Source organism: Conger conger, chromosome 8 (genome assembly GCF_963514075.1).
Source record: "Conger conger chromosome 8, fConCon1.1, whole genome shotgun sequence".
Lineage (NCBI taxonomy): Eukaryota > Metazoa > Chordata > Actinopteri > Anguilliformes > Congridae > Conger > Conger conger.
The window spans coordinates 2,767,035-2,784,534 of NC_083767.1; the positions used below are offsets into that span (position 1 = coordinate 2,767,035).

At 48.9% G+C, this 17,500-nt stretch overlaps 2 protein-coding genes across 5 annotated transcripts in view; one reads left to right on the top strand and one right to left on the bottom strand.

Annotated features, from left to right (window-relative positions):
- The window catches only part of LOC133134788 (overexpressed in colon carcinoma 1 protein homolog), a 63,301-nt gene extending 62,248 nt beyond the window's left edge, over positions 1 to 1,053 (top strand). Inside the window, exon 6 of the mRNA XM_061251190.1 lies at positions 818 to 1,053. The gene's annotated coding sequence lies outside the window, so the exon portion shown is untranslated. The remainder of the gene's footprint in view (positions 1 to 817) is intronic.
- LOC133134787 (NUAK family SNF1-like kinase 1) overlaps positions 691 to 17,500 on the bottom strand; it is a 29,456-nt gene continuing 12,646 nt past the window's right edge. For 3 of the 4 annotated variants that reach the window (XM_061251185.1, XM_061251188.1, XM_061251187.1), the window contains 6 exons: positions 16,539 to 16,659; positions 12,208 to 12,359; positions 9,603 to 9,668; positions 9,032 to 9,151; positions 5,954 to 6,086; positions 691 to 5,632 (listed from right to left, as the gene is read on the bottom strand). In XM_061251185.1, coding sequence (XP_061107169.1) covers positions 4,563 to 5,632; positions 5,954 to 6,086; positions 9,032 to 9,151; positions 9,603 to 9,668; positions 12,208 to 12,359; positions 16,539 to 16,659 — 1,662 coding nt within the window. In that variant the 3' untranslated portion in view covers positions 691 to 4,562. The remainder of the gene's footprint in view (positions 5,633 to 5,953; positions 6,087 to 9,031; positions 9,152 to 9,602; positions 9,669 to 12,207; positions 12,360 to 16,538; positions 16,660 to 17,500) is intronic. The other variant, XR_009709347.1, reaches the window with a different exon arrangement.

Here is a 17,500-nt window from a genome sequence, read left to right on the forward strand (position 1 = left end):
TCAGCCCCCAGGCTCTGGACTCAAACCAGCTTTTTACTGTTATTTTTAGAAGAAAAAAAAACACCACACTGAGAGAACCTCGTTTGTTTGTAAATGCCCCTGAGCTGAGCGCCCAATCACCTGCGACCGCAGTGCTATAAGCCCCGCCTCCGATTCGGGAGAGGGTAGATATCTGCGGCTCTCCTCCGAAACACGTGGTTTTCTCCTTTAACAGCACAGACTACAGCTGAGCTCACAGGGTGGAGTCGGAGGAGGACCTTTCATGTGCGGCTGTGACTGCAGAGCTCTTTCCACCAGCAGGGGTCGCTAGATTAACCCCATCAGCCTGAACGCTTCCATGCCCTGGGCAGCGCGTCTTCAGTGTGTGCGTGCGATACGCTACCTGTGCTGCTTCCATCGCTATTTAATCTGTTGATGCACTAGAAGAGGCAGGGTCGGGAATTATCTCTGCCTACAGAAGTGTGCTATTTGTTACAAAAAATAAATGTGTAAATATTTAAAAAAATGTAAATACTTAACTGAGCCTCTGCTTTTAATACATTTTACTGTTATCTCTGGCTGTAGACATGGACAATTTACAAATACAACAACAGTTCCGCTGTTTGGGAGATGCTCCTTCAGATGTAGAACAGTGCATGTAATGTACTGTCAGATAAATGTACATTAAAAAAAACACCAAAACCCAGAGGCTGTTTTTGAAATGCTCCATTTATTTGAGTTGGTATTGCAGTGCCACTGTTGTAGGAAGACAAAGAGGGTGGCAGTCCCTTGTACATGATCTCTCAAAATCTCATTTTTTCCCCACTGATCTGGCCAGAGCAAAGAGAAGGACTACAGTTCCACTGGTAACCATGACTGCGGCAGAGAGAAGGACTACAAATCTGTCAGTCGCCATGGGAACGCCTGGCGCTCTGGCAGAGTCTCCGCCCCCTTCCTAACCTGTCCTCTCCCGATGATGCGAGTCGCTGAGACACGGTCACGTGGCCTGGCCGGGTAGCACCACACCAAATCAAATGGCTTCAACACCAATAAATACAAGTATAAAAAAAAAAACAACAAACAATGATAATAATTATCATTATAATAATTAACATGATCTTGATTGACAGCAAAAAAAAGGCACTAAACATAACATGGCCTTGGCATTCTGCGGTCTTACAAACCAACACCAAAGGGAAAATCATGGCTGTAGCAATGACCATAAAGTACAGTAACAAAATAAGAGTACTTAAATAACATAATAATACTATCATCATCATCGTCATCAGCGTCGTCATCCTCATAAACAATATCCAGTCAAGTTTTAACTATAATTAGACTTCCTCCTAGCTAATGAGTATGTACCAGTTACTTCCAGTTTGGCAGAAAATGTGTTCGCCTCTGATTGGATCTGTCTGCTAAGACCTCTGGATCCTTGCTGCTGATTGGGCAGAACTGGACCTAGTTGCAGCTCCTAGCCAATCACAGAGCTCAGTGGCTGGCTGGAAGGCTGCTCATTAAGGGTCTTCTGATAGGACAGGCTTACAGCAAAATCAAAAAACCAAAAAAGTACATTTTCTGCCATAAAAATAAAGCAAATACAAAGTTTCTATATTTTGTAGAATCAAAAACAGAAGCATGATAAAAAAACAAAAATACTAACATAGTATAATTTAATCACTGTAAATCCAGTTAAACAATACATACGCACTACCATACCATACACAATGGCTCTGTTTTTTGTTTGGTTTTTTAAAATACTTTTTAAAACATTTTTATGTCTTTTTTTTTTGCTTTTAAAACCCAGGACACTGATCTGTGGCCGTTCCTCAGAGCGCGAGGAGGTGTTGACGTCCCAGAGGGCCGTGCGTCTGTGTGCGTTCCGCCTCGCTGGGTCTGTGGCGCTGAAACCATCACACCACTGAGTCTCAACGCATCCTTCTGTTCACATGCAAGGCATGCCTTTCCATAATGACATTACGGGCTACACCCCACACAGCCCTGCACACAGGCTCACACTCCCATCTGCTCACGCCAAACTCAACACGGCCAGGCCCGAAGGCCGCAGTGTCTGCTGCTGTTCTCCAGCACTTCCGCGCTAATCTAAGTATCTGATAGTCCACACACCTCGTTTCCTTGGTCTAAATTGGCTGCTGACAGTAAGAACCTGTATGTGTTATAGTTAACTGAAGAGTTAAACCTGCAGACACTGCGGCCCTCCAGGACTGGAGTTAAACCTGCAGACACTGCGGCCCTCCCGGACTGGAGTTAAACCTGCAGACACTGCGGCCCTCCAGGACTGGAGTTAAACCTGTAGACACTGCGGCCCTCCAGGACTGGAGTTAAACCTGCAGACACTGTGGCCCTGTTGTATACCGTCTCACCACTAGGACTAGACTAACTGCAGTGTTTTGTATATGAACCAAGCTTCATCTGTTCATTGTTGCATTTGGCCCAAATCATTCAGTCCAACAATCCTCCCCCCCACCAACCTACCCTCCCCCCCTATCGCAGGGGAGACCCAAAAATAAAATAACTTTCCATAACCTTACCTCTCACCTCTATATTAGTTAAACTACGCTACAAAAGCCAATTTCTTTCTACATAAGAAACGGACTGTAAATCAATACAACTCAGGTTCTTTGGTGTGTTATTTAAAGTATATTCGTTTGGCTGTTTGTCCTTTTTTACTTGTTGCCAGCATCTCTGCCTCCTGGCCTGTAGCTTAATTGCTTTTTCAGCTGTTTTGATTCTCCACTTTAAAGCTGCACCCTTCTTTGGTGTCCAAAAAACAAACGTACTCTACCTCTGCTCTACTTCCTCTTCACAATCTCTCCACTTCCCTTTCTCCACTCCCGAAACTCCCACTGAGTTTCCCACCAAACATTTTCCTGGAGGGAAACTGGGAAAATGTTACTCCGACACGAAGCTTTCCCTCCGAAGGAAAAGTGCCCTCTTTCTCACTTCACTCTGATCCTCTGTCCCACATCTCAAACTTTAATCCTGCCTCATCCTACACCTCTACACTTCTCTACTCTCTGTCCCACATCTCAAACTTTAATCCTGCCTCATCCTACACCTCTACACTTCTCTACTCTCTGTCCCACATCTCAAACTTTAATCCTGCCTCATCCTACACCTCTACACTTCTCTACTCTCTGTCCCACATCTCAAACTTTAATCCTGCCTCATCCTACACCTCTACACTTCTCTACTCTCTGTCCCACATCTCAAACTTTAATCCTGCCTCATCCTACGCCTCTACACTCCTCTACTCTCTCATTTCTACAGCAAACCGTTTATTCTGCAGTTTTATCTCACAGACATGCCACACCAATCCTTTGCCTTGGCATGAATGTCTGAAAAAGCAATAACTGATTTAGACTAAAGAACACACCATTTCCCCCGTAAAAGAAAGAAAAAAGATAAGAGAAGTCAAATACAAACAGGTCTCCCACCATTGTCTCTATGACGTCTCAGGTAATCTCCTGATCCAGCCGGCTGATTCTGCTCGGGTTTAAACGGTAACCCTGACAACAGCAACAGTTCTGGTCTGATAGTGAGCCAGGGGGATTATGGGAAAGGCCAGTCCTCCCCTTTGAGTTTGAGCCCTCGGGGGTTTAAACAGACTGTGGCTCACACAAAGCGTTTACACACCTGGGCCTCAGACCCCCGACCTCTTCTCTCTCTCAACACTCACAAACGCTAACCTTTAACTCTCCACCTTTGGACGTTTTCTCCCAAAGGTGAAAGGGGCACACCTGTGTTCACATCAGCACACCTGTGTGTGTGTGTGTGTGTGTGTCTGTGCAGGTGAGCACACACACCACTTTCTGAGTTCTGAGGTCTAAACCTCATCAGACCCCACACTTATTGAACTGTTTGTATATTTGAGGTCCTCCTCCTGGTGAACAGAACCTGCTTGAGTGTTCCTCTGCTCCCAGGAAATGACATACACAACTTCACATGGATTCAGAAGGCACTTGCTACAGGTGGGCATACACTGTATAATTTCCAACACTATACATAATACTCGTGTTGATTATGATGATATATGGCCCTGTGTATCACTCCTGTAATATCAGACATGAGCTGGGAGAATTGGTTTCCATAGCAATGGTATACGTCAGTTCCACGGGAGAAAGGGAGACGCTTGGCTCATTTCTCTTCCAGGACGGCCAGACCACCCCAGTCCCAGTGAACACCACACTGGCTCCATCATCAGCACTGGCAGTTTGTGTGGAAATAGACCCTGGCTCACTGTTTTTAGTGTGCTGGAGCTGGGTGTTTTTGGTAAACTCAGACTGGGGTTACCCTGTGTGTGAGTGTGAGTGTGTGTGTGTGTGTGTGTGTGTGTGAGTGTGTGTGTTTATATGATGGTTTATGTGAATATGGCCCGCCTATAGACAAGTATAACCTACGGTGCCTCAAACAGACACACACACACACACACACACACTCCATGCCGTACACACACACACACACACACACACACTCCATGCCGTACACACACACACACACACACACACACACACACTCCATGCCGTACACACACACACACACACACACACACACTCCCCTCTCTACGCCAGGTTGTTGCTGATATCCAGGGCCTGCTGGTACACCTCGGTCATGTCGTCCAGGTCGTCTCCCAGCAGAGAGAAGCTCCCGTTGTCCCCCGGGGACCCCCTCCGTCCCCCCCTGCCCACCCGGGCCCCCGGGGCCCCGAACGGGCCCATCTGGAGCAGGTCCTGGGCCGAGACGCAGGCCCTGATGCTGGGCCGGGGGGCCGCAGGGGGCCAGTCCGGCATTCCGTCCCGAAACGACAGCCCCACCCCCCCCTCCCCGTCGCCCACGACGACGATGCTGGAGGGCCGGCTCTGGCTCCGTGATAGGCCGTCTCTTGGGGGGGCGGTTTCCCCGGCGACCGGGTGATGATGGCTGTGATTGGTGGAGTACTTCCCGTTGCGCTTCAGGATGCCCTTACGGCCGGACGTCCTCTTGGAGGGGGAGCTGGAGCGGGTGAGGAACGCAGTGGTGGCGCCCCCTAGCAGCTCGGAGGAGTCACTGCGCTCTGGGGAGGAGTAGTACCCAGACTCCCGCTGCTGGCTGTTCTTCAGAATGCCCTTCTTCGGGGGGAGGGCTGGGGGCATTCTGGGAGGCGAGTCTCCCCCCCCACCCTCCTCCTCCCCCGGGCTGGACCCTGAGTCTGGGTCCCGGGGCAGCAGGGTCAGGCCCCGCTCCAGCTCAGCCAGGCTGTGCGCATACCGCTCTGCACTGGGCCGGCTTTTCAGGATCCCCTTTGGCCTTTTCTTCATCCCCACCTTCCCCTCCTCCTCTTCCTCCTCCTCCCCCGCCCCTCCTCCTCCTCCTCGGTGGTTCTCCTTCTTGGGCTTCTTGGGGCGCTGGCGGGAGCAGGTCTGGGGCTCGGGGCGGGCGGGGCGGGGCTCGGGGGCGTGGCTCTGCCAGTCGATGAAGCGCGCCAGCATGGGAGAGCCGGCGCTCCCGGGAACGTCGCGGAACGTCGGCGAGTCGCAGTCGCACACGCTGCTCCTCCAGCCCCAGTTGACCCACCAGTGATGGGCGATGTCCTCCACCGTCGCCCGCCGGTCAGGGTTCACCATCAGCATCCAGCGGATCAGCCCGCGTGCGTCTGCAGGGCACACCAGGGGGCAGTCATGAGCCAGGAACGCCCAAACACACACGATTACACATCATTATCTGAAGCAGATCATTGTGCACTTTGTGTTCGATTAGAGTGAAAACCTACAGGACGGTAGAGCTCCAGGAGCTGGGTTGGGCTGCCCTGCTCTAGCTGTTGAATGAGGTGTGCTGTGTTAGGGTTGGAGTGAAAACCTACAGGACGGTAGATCTCCAGGAGCTGGGTTGGGCAGCCCTGCTCTAGCTGCTGACTGAGGTGTGCAGCAGGTGTTCAGAAGGAGGTGTGCAGAGAAAGTGTTGGACGGACAGGTACCTGAAGATTGGGTCGGTTCGCGGTATTCCCCGTTTGTGATTTGGCGGATGAGGTTTTTGTGGTCTCCTCCATCGAATGGCATGGTTCCGTAGACCAGTGTGTACAGCAGAACTCCCAGAGCCCAGCTGTCTACCTGTGAAAACGACAAACAGCCCCGTCTCTCAGCATCTTTATGTTCATGAAACACACCTTATACGTTTAGAGGACTACTAGTATTATCGTGATGATGATGCTGATGATTGTTATTATTCTTATTGGTCGTGGGTGACGTGGGCCCCCCCCCTTTCACTGCACATTGAGATCATAAAACGCACTCCATAAATGTGGTGTATTTGCAGTGTTATTGATTTTACTCTGTCTATATGTCCTCTCCGACAGCATTGAGCGCTGTTCAGGTGACTCGCGTGTCGGGTCATGCTCAGTGAGCAGGTTTGGGGTTGCGGGTCATGCTCTGTTGGCTCCTGTGCTTGTTGCAGTGGGTGTACGATAATGTCACGATAATGTCAGCAAATCGCATTATCATCACTTAAAACACTAAAGCAGCCGTCCTCTACGGTGGCTCCCTGTTTAGAGCGGCAGACCCAGCCCCCCCCCTCGCGAGGCTCCGCCTCCTGCCTCTGACATGCTGCGCTGGATCTGATAACGAGCGTGAGGCGCTAACGACCCTGGCCCGTCCCGCTGTGCTCCCAGCGCCGGGGAGGGAGACGCAGATGACCTCTTTAACACCGTCCTAGTGGACCATTTCCTCGCCCTCTGCCCGCTGCGGTTGCATAAGGGGAGTTCTCTTAGGAAACGGAGAGGGGGCGTTATGTAAGCCGAGCGGTCAGCGGGGTTAATGAGTCGCCTGCAGAAAGGCACACGGCGTATCCTGCCCGGGGGAGCTGTCGGCGGTTACTGATTGCCCTCCGTCTGGGTGCGACAGTTCGCCGGGTGCCAAAAGTTTCTCCATCAGGCGGGGGGGGGGGGGGTGCAGGAAGTGAGATAGGGTGGCTGAAAGGGCGCAGACTTCCTCCAGGAGAGATTGGCCACAGAGGAGTTTTCTTCTTGATTCAGCTTATTAGGAGATGAGGAGTCTGGTGCAAGTGCTATTGTTGCGTTTTCGTTTTTTTAACGTTAGCGGTAATTTTCTCTCAGTGGGGTTTGGGAATTTTGATTGCAATCAGTCACGCAGGGCTTGAAGCCCATTAAAGATTCTCGGAAGTTAATTGCGGTCGACCATATCAGTTGGGTCTAAAAATAAGAATGTGACTTTTTTTCCTTAAAGGTACAGTTCCTTGAAAACACCTCCAACAAGGGACAAATATTTAACTCCCATTAACCCAACTCAGTAACTCAATGCCATGAAGCAGAACCACAAAAACAAGGGCAGCTGGAGAGACCCAGCTCACCACTGCAAAACACACTGGAGACCAAGTGTATTTAACGTTTTGTTGTTGACTTTTAAAGCATTATCATCCGGCTCTTAAACACTAAGAAAGGTGTCTTTGCCTATATTCTTATATTTAATATTATTATAAATTATGTATTGCTGACAGTTCAAATACATTTTAATAAAAATATTTTTTAATATTCTGTAACGCACCTTGACAAACAGCTCTAAATAAATAAAAAATCACTGTTAATCTGCAGAAAAGATGGTTACTCGTTTGAGTAATCCCATATAAACATAATTACATGGAGAATTCCTGAAACAGTTCCATCTTCATCTTGGATTCTTCCAGTTTCTCTAAAACAAACCTCTGGAACAAAGACACTATTGAGAACCAGTCAGCTCTCTCCTTAATACAGGACAATACTATGAAAAACATGTCCATGGTGTTGTTAGGGTTTGCTGTAATACCAGTGTTAACAGTGTCGATATAAGAGCCATTCAGAGATGTTACACAGAGCTTGTGTTAGCTGTGGTACTGTGCAGTGCTTGTGTTATTATGCAATGTTAATGGTTGCTATGGTGTTTATGCAGCGTTCATGTTATTACACAGTTCCAGTGTTAACTGTGGTGTTATAACACAGTGTTAGTGTGATTACACAGTGTTATTGTGCAGTGTTGGTGTTATTACACAGTGTTATTAGTGTTATTGTGCAGAGTTGGTGTTATTACAGTGTTATTGTGCAGTGTTGGTGTTATTACACAGTGTTATTACAGTGTTATTGTGCAGAGTTGGTGTTATTACACAGTGTTATTACAGTGTTATTGTGCAGTGTTGGTGTTATTACACAGTGTTATTACAGTGTTATTGTGCAGAGTTGGTGTTATTACACAGTGTTATTACAGTGTTATTGTGCAGTGTTGGTGTTATTACAGTGTTATTGTGCAGAGTTGGTGTTATTACACAGTGTTATTACTGTGTTATTGTGCAGAGTTGGTGTTATTACACAATGTTATTACAGTGTTATTACAGTGTTATTGTGCAGAGTTGGTGTTATTACACAGTGTTATTACAGTGTTATTGTGCAAAGTTGGTGTTATTACACAGTGTTATTACAGTGTTATTGTGCAGAGTTGGTGTTATTACAGTGTTATTGTGCAGTGTTTGTGTTATTACACAGTGTTATTACAGTGTTATTGTGCATAGTTGGTGTTATTACAGTGTTATTGTGCAGTGTTGGTGTTATTACACAGTGTTATTACAGTGTTATTGTGCAGAGTTGGTGTTATTACACAGTGTTATTACAGTGTTATTGTGCAGTGTTGGTGTTATTACACAGTGTTATTACAGTGTTATTGTGCAGAGTTGGTGTTATTACACAGTGTTATTACAGTGTTATTGTGCAGTGTTGGTGTTATTACAGTGTTATTGTGCAGAGTTGGTGTTATTACACAGTGTTATTACTGTGTTATTGTGCAGAGTTGGTGTTATTACACAATGTTATTACAGTGTTATTACAGTGTTATTGTGCAGAGTTGGTGTTATTACACAGTGTTATTACAGTGTTATTGTGCAAAGTTGGTGTTATTACACAGTGTTATTACAGTGTTATTGTGCAGAGTTGGTGTTATTACAGTGTTATTGTGCAGTGTTTGTGTTATTACACAGTGTTATTACAGTGTTATTGTGCATAGTTGCTGGGCTGTACCTCTGGGCCGTGGTAGGGTCTTCCGTTGACGATCTCGGGCGAGGCGTACAGGGGGCTGCCGCAGTAGGTGTGCAGGAGCTTGTCTTTGTGGTAGAGGTTGGAGAGCCCAAAGTCTGCAATCTGCCAACCCCGGGAGACAGAGCGAGAGAGACACTACTGAGTTTAGGGTTAACCCTAACCCTAACCCCTAACCCCTAACCCTAACCCTAACCCTAACCCAAACCCCGAGGGGTTGATGAGCTTCTCACATCACTGCCTGGTCCGTGGCCCATTCGGGAGAGCGCATCCACGCAATATGACCCGTCACTTTAGCGGAATGAGTACAGCCCACCTCACTGATCTCCTGCTACCCAGAACCAGCGGTGGAAAGTCCAGGGTCAGAAGTCCTGCCGTGTGTTTCCTCCACCCAAGAACTCACAGAGATTTCACTAGCTCGTAACTCCTGGCTCAAACTTGCAAATCCGGGCGACTGGAATGAAACGCTGGGGAGGACTTTTACTTCCCAAACCTGGATTGTACACTACCCAGAATCCCCCTGGAATCAGGCCCTTTGAAGAGAAACGTGGCTCACCTTAATGTTGCAGTTTTCATCCAGTAGCACGTTTTCCAGTTTCAAATCCCGGTGTACCACACCATTCTGGAAAAACAAAATACACAACGACATTAGCATTATTCCGTCTGTGCCACCCCATTCTGGGAAGGGCTGAAAGAAACTTCTCGGAAAAACTGAAAAACGGACAGTTTTTTCTTGCTTTGCTGATTGACTGAGTCACTGTGCCGTAATGACCTGCTTGATTGCTGTGAAAAACAGGACGTACAGTAAAACACTGAGGCGCTGAGATTAGCAACGAGCTATTGAACGTCTGACAACCTCCCCTCTTACACCGTGTTCATGATGTCATCAACCACTCCATCTGAACATGCGTGTGTGTCACATGAACGTCATGTAACCGTTCTTCTAACGGGTTCTCCACAGCGGAACCGCTCACACTGTGTTCATAACGGGTTCTCCACTGTGGAACCGTTAGTGCTGTGTTTATAACGGGTTCTCCACTGTGGAACCACTCGTGCTGTGTTTATAACGGGTTCTCCACTGTGGAACCACTCGTGCTGTGTTTATAACGGGTTCTCCACTGTGGAACTGCTCACACTGTGTTTATAACGGGTTCTCCACTGTGGAACCACTCGTGCTGTGTTTATAACGGGTTCTCCACTGTGGAACTGCTCACACTGTGTTTATAACGGGTTCTCCACTGTGGAACCGCTCACACTGTGTTTATAAATGGTTCTCCACTGTGGAACCGCTCACACTGTGTTTATAACGGGTTCTCCACAGCGGATGCACATGTTTGTGCAGGAAAAGACTGAGACAGATGAACATTCTCACAACACTATGGTGTGTTTACTGAGCTCTCTCTCCTGCTCTATCTTTCTCCCCCTCTCTCTCTCTCTCTCTCTCTCCCCCTGTCTCTCTCTCTCTCTCTCTCTCTCTCTCTCTCTCTCCCTCTCTCTCTCTCTCTCTCTCTCTCTCTCTCTCTCTCCCCCTGTCTCTCTCTCTCTCTCTCTCTCTCTCTCTCTCTCGCTCCCTCTCTCTCTCTCTCTCTCTCTCTCTCTCTCTCTCTCCCTGCATTCTCTCCTCCGCCCATCTCCCCCTGTGACTCATCTCTCCACCCTGAGTAGCAGCTGCCACGACAACCAGGTTTCCCCAGCTGCAGATGACATCACCGTCTTTCCAGATGTGCAGACAGTGGACAAGCCCTCGAGTTATAGTACGGTGGGAGGGCATAGTGGGAGGGGGAGGGGGAGGGGGGAGCTTGTAGAAATCTGGGACTCACTCTGTTCATGTGTAGTGTAGTGGTTACTGTAGAGTGTCTGTGTTCATGTGTAGTGTAGTTGTTACTGTAGAGTGTCTGTGTTCATGTGTAGTGTAATGGTTACTGTAGAGTGTCTTTGTTCATGTGTAGTGTAATGGTTACTGTAGAGTGTCTTTGTTCATGTGTAGTGTAATGGTTACTGTAGAGTGTCTGTGTTCATGTGTAGTGTAGTGGTTAGGTAACCGGGCGTGGCAAACTCCAGGATAGCAGGTTTGACTCTTGGCTTTGCCACTGTAGACATGAGCAAGGTGCTTAACCTTAATTACTTCTGCAAATACCTTCAGAATATAAACATACACGCTCCAAAAAAGGTTTTGGCACAGGGAAACTCACACTTACTCACGCTCCAAAGCCACCAAAGTGGTATTTATTTAACCGTCTGTTGGTCAAAATGCGAACCGCTACAACAGTTAAATAAATATCGCTCTGCTCCTGCAGTGTGTGTGTTCTCATTCTGTAATTACTGTGGTACATAACTGGCTGTGTGAATGGTGTGTGTGTGTAATAATCGTGAGCTACCATTATCGGAACCCGTGTTCGCATCACTGTGAGCTGTTAGCATCAGTGTGAGACAGGCTAGAGTCAAAATGAGCCATATTAGCATTGAAGTGAGTACACACTTGCCTTGTGACAGTGGTGGAGCAGTGAGGACACTTGCCTTGTGACAGTGGTGGAGCAGTGAGGACACTTGCCTTGTGACAGTGGTGTAGCAGTGGGCACACACTTGCCTTGTGACAGTGGTGGAGCAGTGAGGACACTTGCCTTGTGACAGTGGTGGAGCAGTGGGCACACACTTGCCTTGTGACAGTGGTGTAGCAGTGGGCACACACTTGCCTTGTGACAGTGGTGTAGCAGTGGGCACACACTTGCCTTGTGACAGTGGTGGAGCAGTGGGCACACACTTGCCTTGTGACAGTGGTGGAGCAGTGGGCACACACTTGCCTTGTGACAGTGGTGTAGCAGTGGGCACACACTTGCCTTGTGACAGTGGTGTAGCAGTGGGCACACACTTGCCTTGTGACAGTGGTGGAGCAGTGGGCACACACTTGCCTTGTGACAGTGGTGTAGCAGTGGGCACACACTTGCCTTGTGACAGTGGTGGAGCAGTGGGCACACACTTGCCTTGTGACAGTGGTGGAGCAGTGGGCACACACTTGCCTTGTGACAGTGGTGTAGCAGTGGGCACACACTTGCCTTGTGACAGTGGTGTAGCAGTGGGCACACACTTGCCTTGTGACAGTGGTGGAGCAGTGGGCACACACTTGCCTTGTGACAGTGGTGGAGCAGTGGGCACACACTTGCCTTGTGACAGTGGTGCACGGCGGAGACGATCTGTCTGAAGAAGTGTCTAGTCTCCCGCTCGGTCAGACGCCGCCGTTCACTGATGTAGTCGTACAGCTCGCCCTTGCTGGCGTACTCCATGACGATCACGATCTTATCCTTGTTCTCGAACACTGGGGGGAGATAGGGGAGGGGTTAGGACTAGCCCAAAGGCACTGACTCACACTGGAACACACCAGTAGTTTGTGGGTTTAACTTAGTTACATTTTAAGGTTTCATAAAGTTGTTATAGGGCGCCAGAACAAATATACAAATATAACATGCATGTTTTTTTCTCTCTCACTCACACACACACACACACACACTCACACACACTCACTCACACTCACTCACACTCACTCACTCACACACACATACACACACACACAGGGTTCCAACCACTGGCCCTTTCTTAGCCTTTGAGGTTTAATTTTAGAAACGGGGGAATCTCCCGTGAGTGTGTCCCGCCCAGGCTGCTGTGGAACTCACACAGCTCAACCACGACCCTGCCCTATGACATCACTTCCTCCAAAAGCACTTTCGCCTGGATCAAAACAGAAACGGCGATCTGTAAAAAGTCTCAAATAAAATCAAATGTTACTTAATTGTTGTTGCTGAAGTAGACAACAAACTGTTTTTATTTGTGAAGAAAGCTCTTGGTGAAACTACAGGAGGAATGTTGACTGTCAGCTGTCTGAGTGGGAGTCACGGGAGCAGAATGGGAATGCAGGTGGAATCAGGGCGAGAGACAGTGGAGAGAGAGAGAGAGAGAGAGAGAGAGAGAGAGAGAGAGAGCCAGAGAGACAGGGGAAAAGGGAGGGAGAGAAAGATTTTATTTACAGATTTAGAATGTGGGACCAAGGCCAAGCAAAACACAAAGAGGAGAGTGTCAGAAGAAGAGAGGGAATGAGAGAGAAGGAAAGAGACAGAAAGAGTGTGGAAGAGAGGGAATGAGAGAGAGAATGAGAGAGAGAGAGAGAGGGCACAGGAGGTCTGCTGCAGTATCAGCAGGTCAGAGAAGGTGGCAGCTCCCCCACACATTCCCCACCTCCACACCCCACTGGAGCTGAGTTCAGCAGCCTCAACTGCCCTTCTGCTGCCTACACTCCACCCTACACACTATACTCTGTGCACTGCCTCCTACTGCACACTGTGTACTGCACACTGCACACTGTGTACTGCACACTGCGCATTGTGCACTGTGATCAGCACCCTGGGTGCTCCCTACGGGCCTGGAGTGAACTGTCTGTCCTTAACTCCAGTCTGGATTCAGTCATTACGCCCCTGACTGCTCCGCACCACACACAGCACGCCGTTTGTTTGCTCATTTCCTTTGATGACCTGATGTGGTCTGCACCTTCAGCAGTGTGGGTGTACACACACACACACACACACACAGTAAAGGAGAGAGTTAGTTCCTCTCTTCCTCTTTAATGGATGAACCCAAGACATGCCAAGGCTTCTTATCCTGTAAACAAAAGCAGGATTACAGCGTTCGCCCCGGAATACTCCCAAATCTGGCTGAAGGATAAAGAGCTGTTCTGGGTTTTACTCAGTGCAGTTATCCAGCTAACTCAGTAGTCCTGCTTTCTGGTTTTACTCAGTGCAGTTATCCAGCTAACTCAGTAGTCCTGCTTTGTGGGTTTTACTCAATGCAGTATCCAGCTAACTCAGTAGTCCTGCTTTGTGGGTTTTACTTGGTGCAGTTATCCAGCTAACTCGGTAATCCTGCTTTGTGGGTTTTACTCAATGCAGTTATCCAGCTATCTCAGTAATCCTGCTTTGTGGGTTTTACTCAATGCAGTTATCCAGCTAACTCAGTAATCCTGCTTTGTGGGTTTTACTCAGTGCAGTTATCCAGCTAACTCAGTAATCCTGCTTTGTGGGTTTTACTCAGTGCAGTTATCCAGCTAACTCAGTAACCCTGCTTTGTGGGTTTTACTCAGTGCAGTTGTCCAGCTAACTCGGTAATCCTGATTTGTGGGTTTTACTCAATGCAGTTATCCAGCTAACTCAGTAATCCTGCCTTTGTGGGTTTTACTCAGTGCAGTTATCCAGCTAACTCAGTAATCCTGCTTTGTGGGTTTTACTCAGTGCAGTTATCAGCTAACTCAGTAATCCTGCTTTGTGGGTTTTACTCAGTGCAGTTATGTGGGATCTGTGTCACATGATCTGGGGCTTCCCGAGTCAGCTGCCTTGCTGACTCTCTCCTCCCCGTCCAATGAGAGCAGGGCAGAGTGTGTTGCCATGGCAGCGCTGCAGTAGCAGGTTACTGTAGTTGATGCTGTTGTGACTGACAGATGGCTGACCTGCTCTCTCTCTCTCTCTCCCCTCTCTCCCTCTCTCTTTCTCCCCCCTCTCTCTCCCTCTCCCCAGAAAGGTCTGTTTCCCAGCAACTCGTTTGGCACGAACAGGGTGCAGACAACCAGTACCAGAAAAACACACTTGTTTGTGAGGTCACTTCCTGCGGTTTCCTGTGTTATGAAAACACTGGTACACGGGCAGCAGGTGAGGGAGCTACCTGTGTTTAGCCCAAAGGCAGAATCCTGTCTGTTTATTATGATACGCCACCATGGCAGCACCTGGAGTGCACAGGTAGCACACAAACACTGTCCAATCAGCAGCCTGCACATAACCAGCACTCAAACATTGTCCAATCAGCAGCCTGCCACATAACCAGCACTCAAACATTGTCCAATCAGCAGCCTCCATCAGCCAGATACTGTGGACAAGCAACGGGTTGCAGCCAATCAGGTGAAGAGTGAAGGCAGGCAGTGTTGTGGTTCAGGCAGTCAGTGCTGTGTATTGAAGGTGTTGTGGCTCAGGCAGTCAGTGCTGTGTGTTGAAGGTGTTGTGGCTGTGGCAGTCAGTGCTGTGTTGAAGGTGTTGTGGCTGTGGCAGTCAGTGCTGTGTTGAAGGTGTTGTGGCTGTGGCAGTCAGTGCTGTGTTGAAGGTGTTGTGGCTGTGGCAGTCAGTGCTGTGTTGAAGGTGTTGTGGCTCGGGCAGAGGGTGCTGTGTTGAAGGTGTTGTGGCTGTGGCAGTGGAAGTCAGCGCTGAAGTCAGTACAGAAGCTGTACTCGCCGCTGGGTTTGAGATCCATTTTACTTTCAGTTTTGATGTTTCCATTTTCATTTTTACTGTTACAGTGTGGAACGACTTGATAATCTTTACTGCTACACCCAAGGATGGGCTGAAGAAATACACAGACAAAAAAACGCCTGAATGAAATGCATCTGAAGTGTAATCAAAATGGTGGCAGCCTACAGCAGGTTTGCTTTGCAGTTACACAGAGTTACACTCCACATAAAGAACAGGCCAGCACTGCACTGCAAGGCAAATTACATCCGCGGAACATAAATCAGACAAACATTTCATACACATGTTTCTGCATCGCTGTTCTGGATTTAGGAGCGTGTGGTTAATAAGACACGGGCCGCGCGTTTGAAGCCAACATGCATTCCCTCCTTCAGGAATGTGGGAGAGAAAGGGAAGGGGGGGAGTACATCTGTTACGGATTTGCTCCGCGGGGGGGGTTCTGTGCGGGGGGGGTTCTGTGGGGGGGGGTTCTGTGGGGGGGGGTTTTAATGCGGATGCCAGATACACACATCCGCGTCTGCAGGGCTCTGTTCCCAGTGCATTCTGGGAGGAGTCCAAACCCAGGACAGTCAATGCATAAAGCAGGACGATCCCAAACCACTCTGCACTGGAGGGGGGGGGGGGGGGGGGGCTCAGACAGGGACCAGCACCCACGAGAAACAGCCACGTCCTTCCCCGAAACGTTATCTACGGGGTGAAAGGGTGGGGTTGGGGTGGGGGATCCCCAGAGTTCTCTCTGTCTGGTAGACTTGCAGTGGTAACGTACTGTTATGGCTGTAAGAGCTGTTGATGTTGTTGGCATGTAGTTTGGATGGTGGTTAATTGAATATTGGGCTTTTGCAGGTTGGACTTTGAATATAAACACAGTCTGTTCCCTGATCAGCAGTGTGTGCGCGAGGGTTCGACAGCTCGACAGAGCGATAGCACGATAGCACGTTAGCCCTGACACTGCAGAGACACGTGGGCTTCACCTGCTAACACCTGAAGAATGTGCACACTGTAGCACTACGGATCTGTAACGAGCTCACTTAGTGCAGAGGAGGGTGGGGTGATCAGATAGGTGGGGTAGGGTGAGAGTGTTAGGGTGCGGTGTCTGTTGGTGGTATGGGCACGGACTGACCTTCGTAGATGGAGATGATGTGGGGGTGTGTAGGGTGGGTTAGGGTTAGAGTGTGTTGGTGTGGGTGGTGTTGGGTGGTGTTGGGGTGGAGACTGACCTTCATAGATGGAGATGATGTGGGGGTGTCGGAGGGAGGACATGATCTCGATCTCCCGGCGGATGTGCACCATGTCCTGCTCGTCCTTTATCTTCTCCTTACGGATCGACTTAATCGCCACCTGGAACAACAACACCAACAACAACACCCGTTTAATCACCCGGGGTTTACACAACATTTATATACAACATCTTTATATCTCTGGCAATATTGCTGGATCATAGGACATTTTCAATGATGCAGTTTAGAAATGGCTTCCACACACTAGTGTATTAGACACATGAGGGTGGAGTTTGTGGGTGTCTTCCGCCTGGAGATGACACTGAGATGACACAGTGGAGCCCTGGGTTCAGGCCCCTTGGCTCCTCAGGAGATGAGTCAGGGCTCTCAGTGTAACGCGGTGATTTCAGAGCTTAAAAAAGCCTCATTACAGAGCAACAGAGCCTGAGGTCCGCTTTCACCAGAACCGGATCCGCGTGGCATATCCCTCTCACTTCCTTATGTGGCTTTTCACTCCGTGTGCTGAAACACGTGTGATCTTTCACTCTGTGTTCTGAAACACGTGTGATCTTTCACTCCGTGTGCTGAAACATGCGTGATCTTTCACTCCGTGTGCTGAAACACGTGTGATCCTTCACTCCGTGTGCTGAAACACGCGTGATCTTTCACTCCGTGTGCTGAAACACGTGTGATCTTTCACTCCGTGTGCTGAAACACGCGTGATCTTTCACTCCGTGTTCTTACTCAGCGTGTCTCCCCGTTCAGGCGGAGTCAGGATAGGGCGATGACAAGCAACAACCGTCAGAAACATGTTTTATCACCAGAGGACACGGCGTGCTCCCTGCTCCCTCCGGGCTGTGACAGAAGAGCGGTATTATTAGCGGTTCCACCTCTGCCAAGCACAGACGGTGTTCAGAAATCATAAATAACCCTGCTGACCTGGGACACAGTTCCTCATGAAA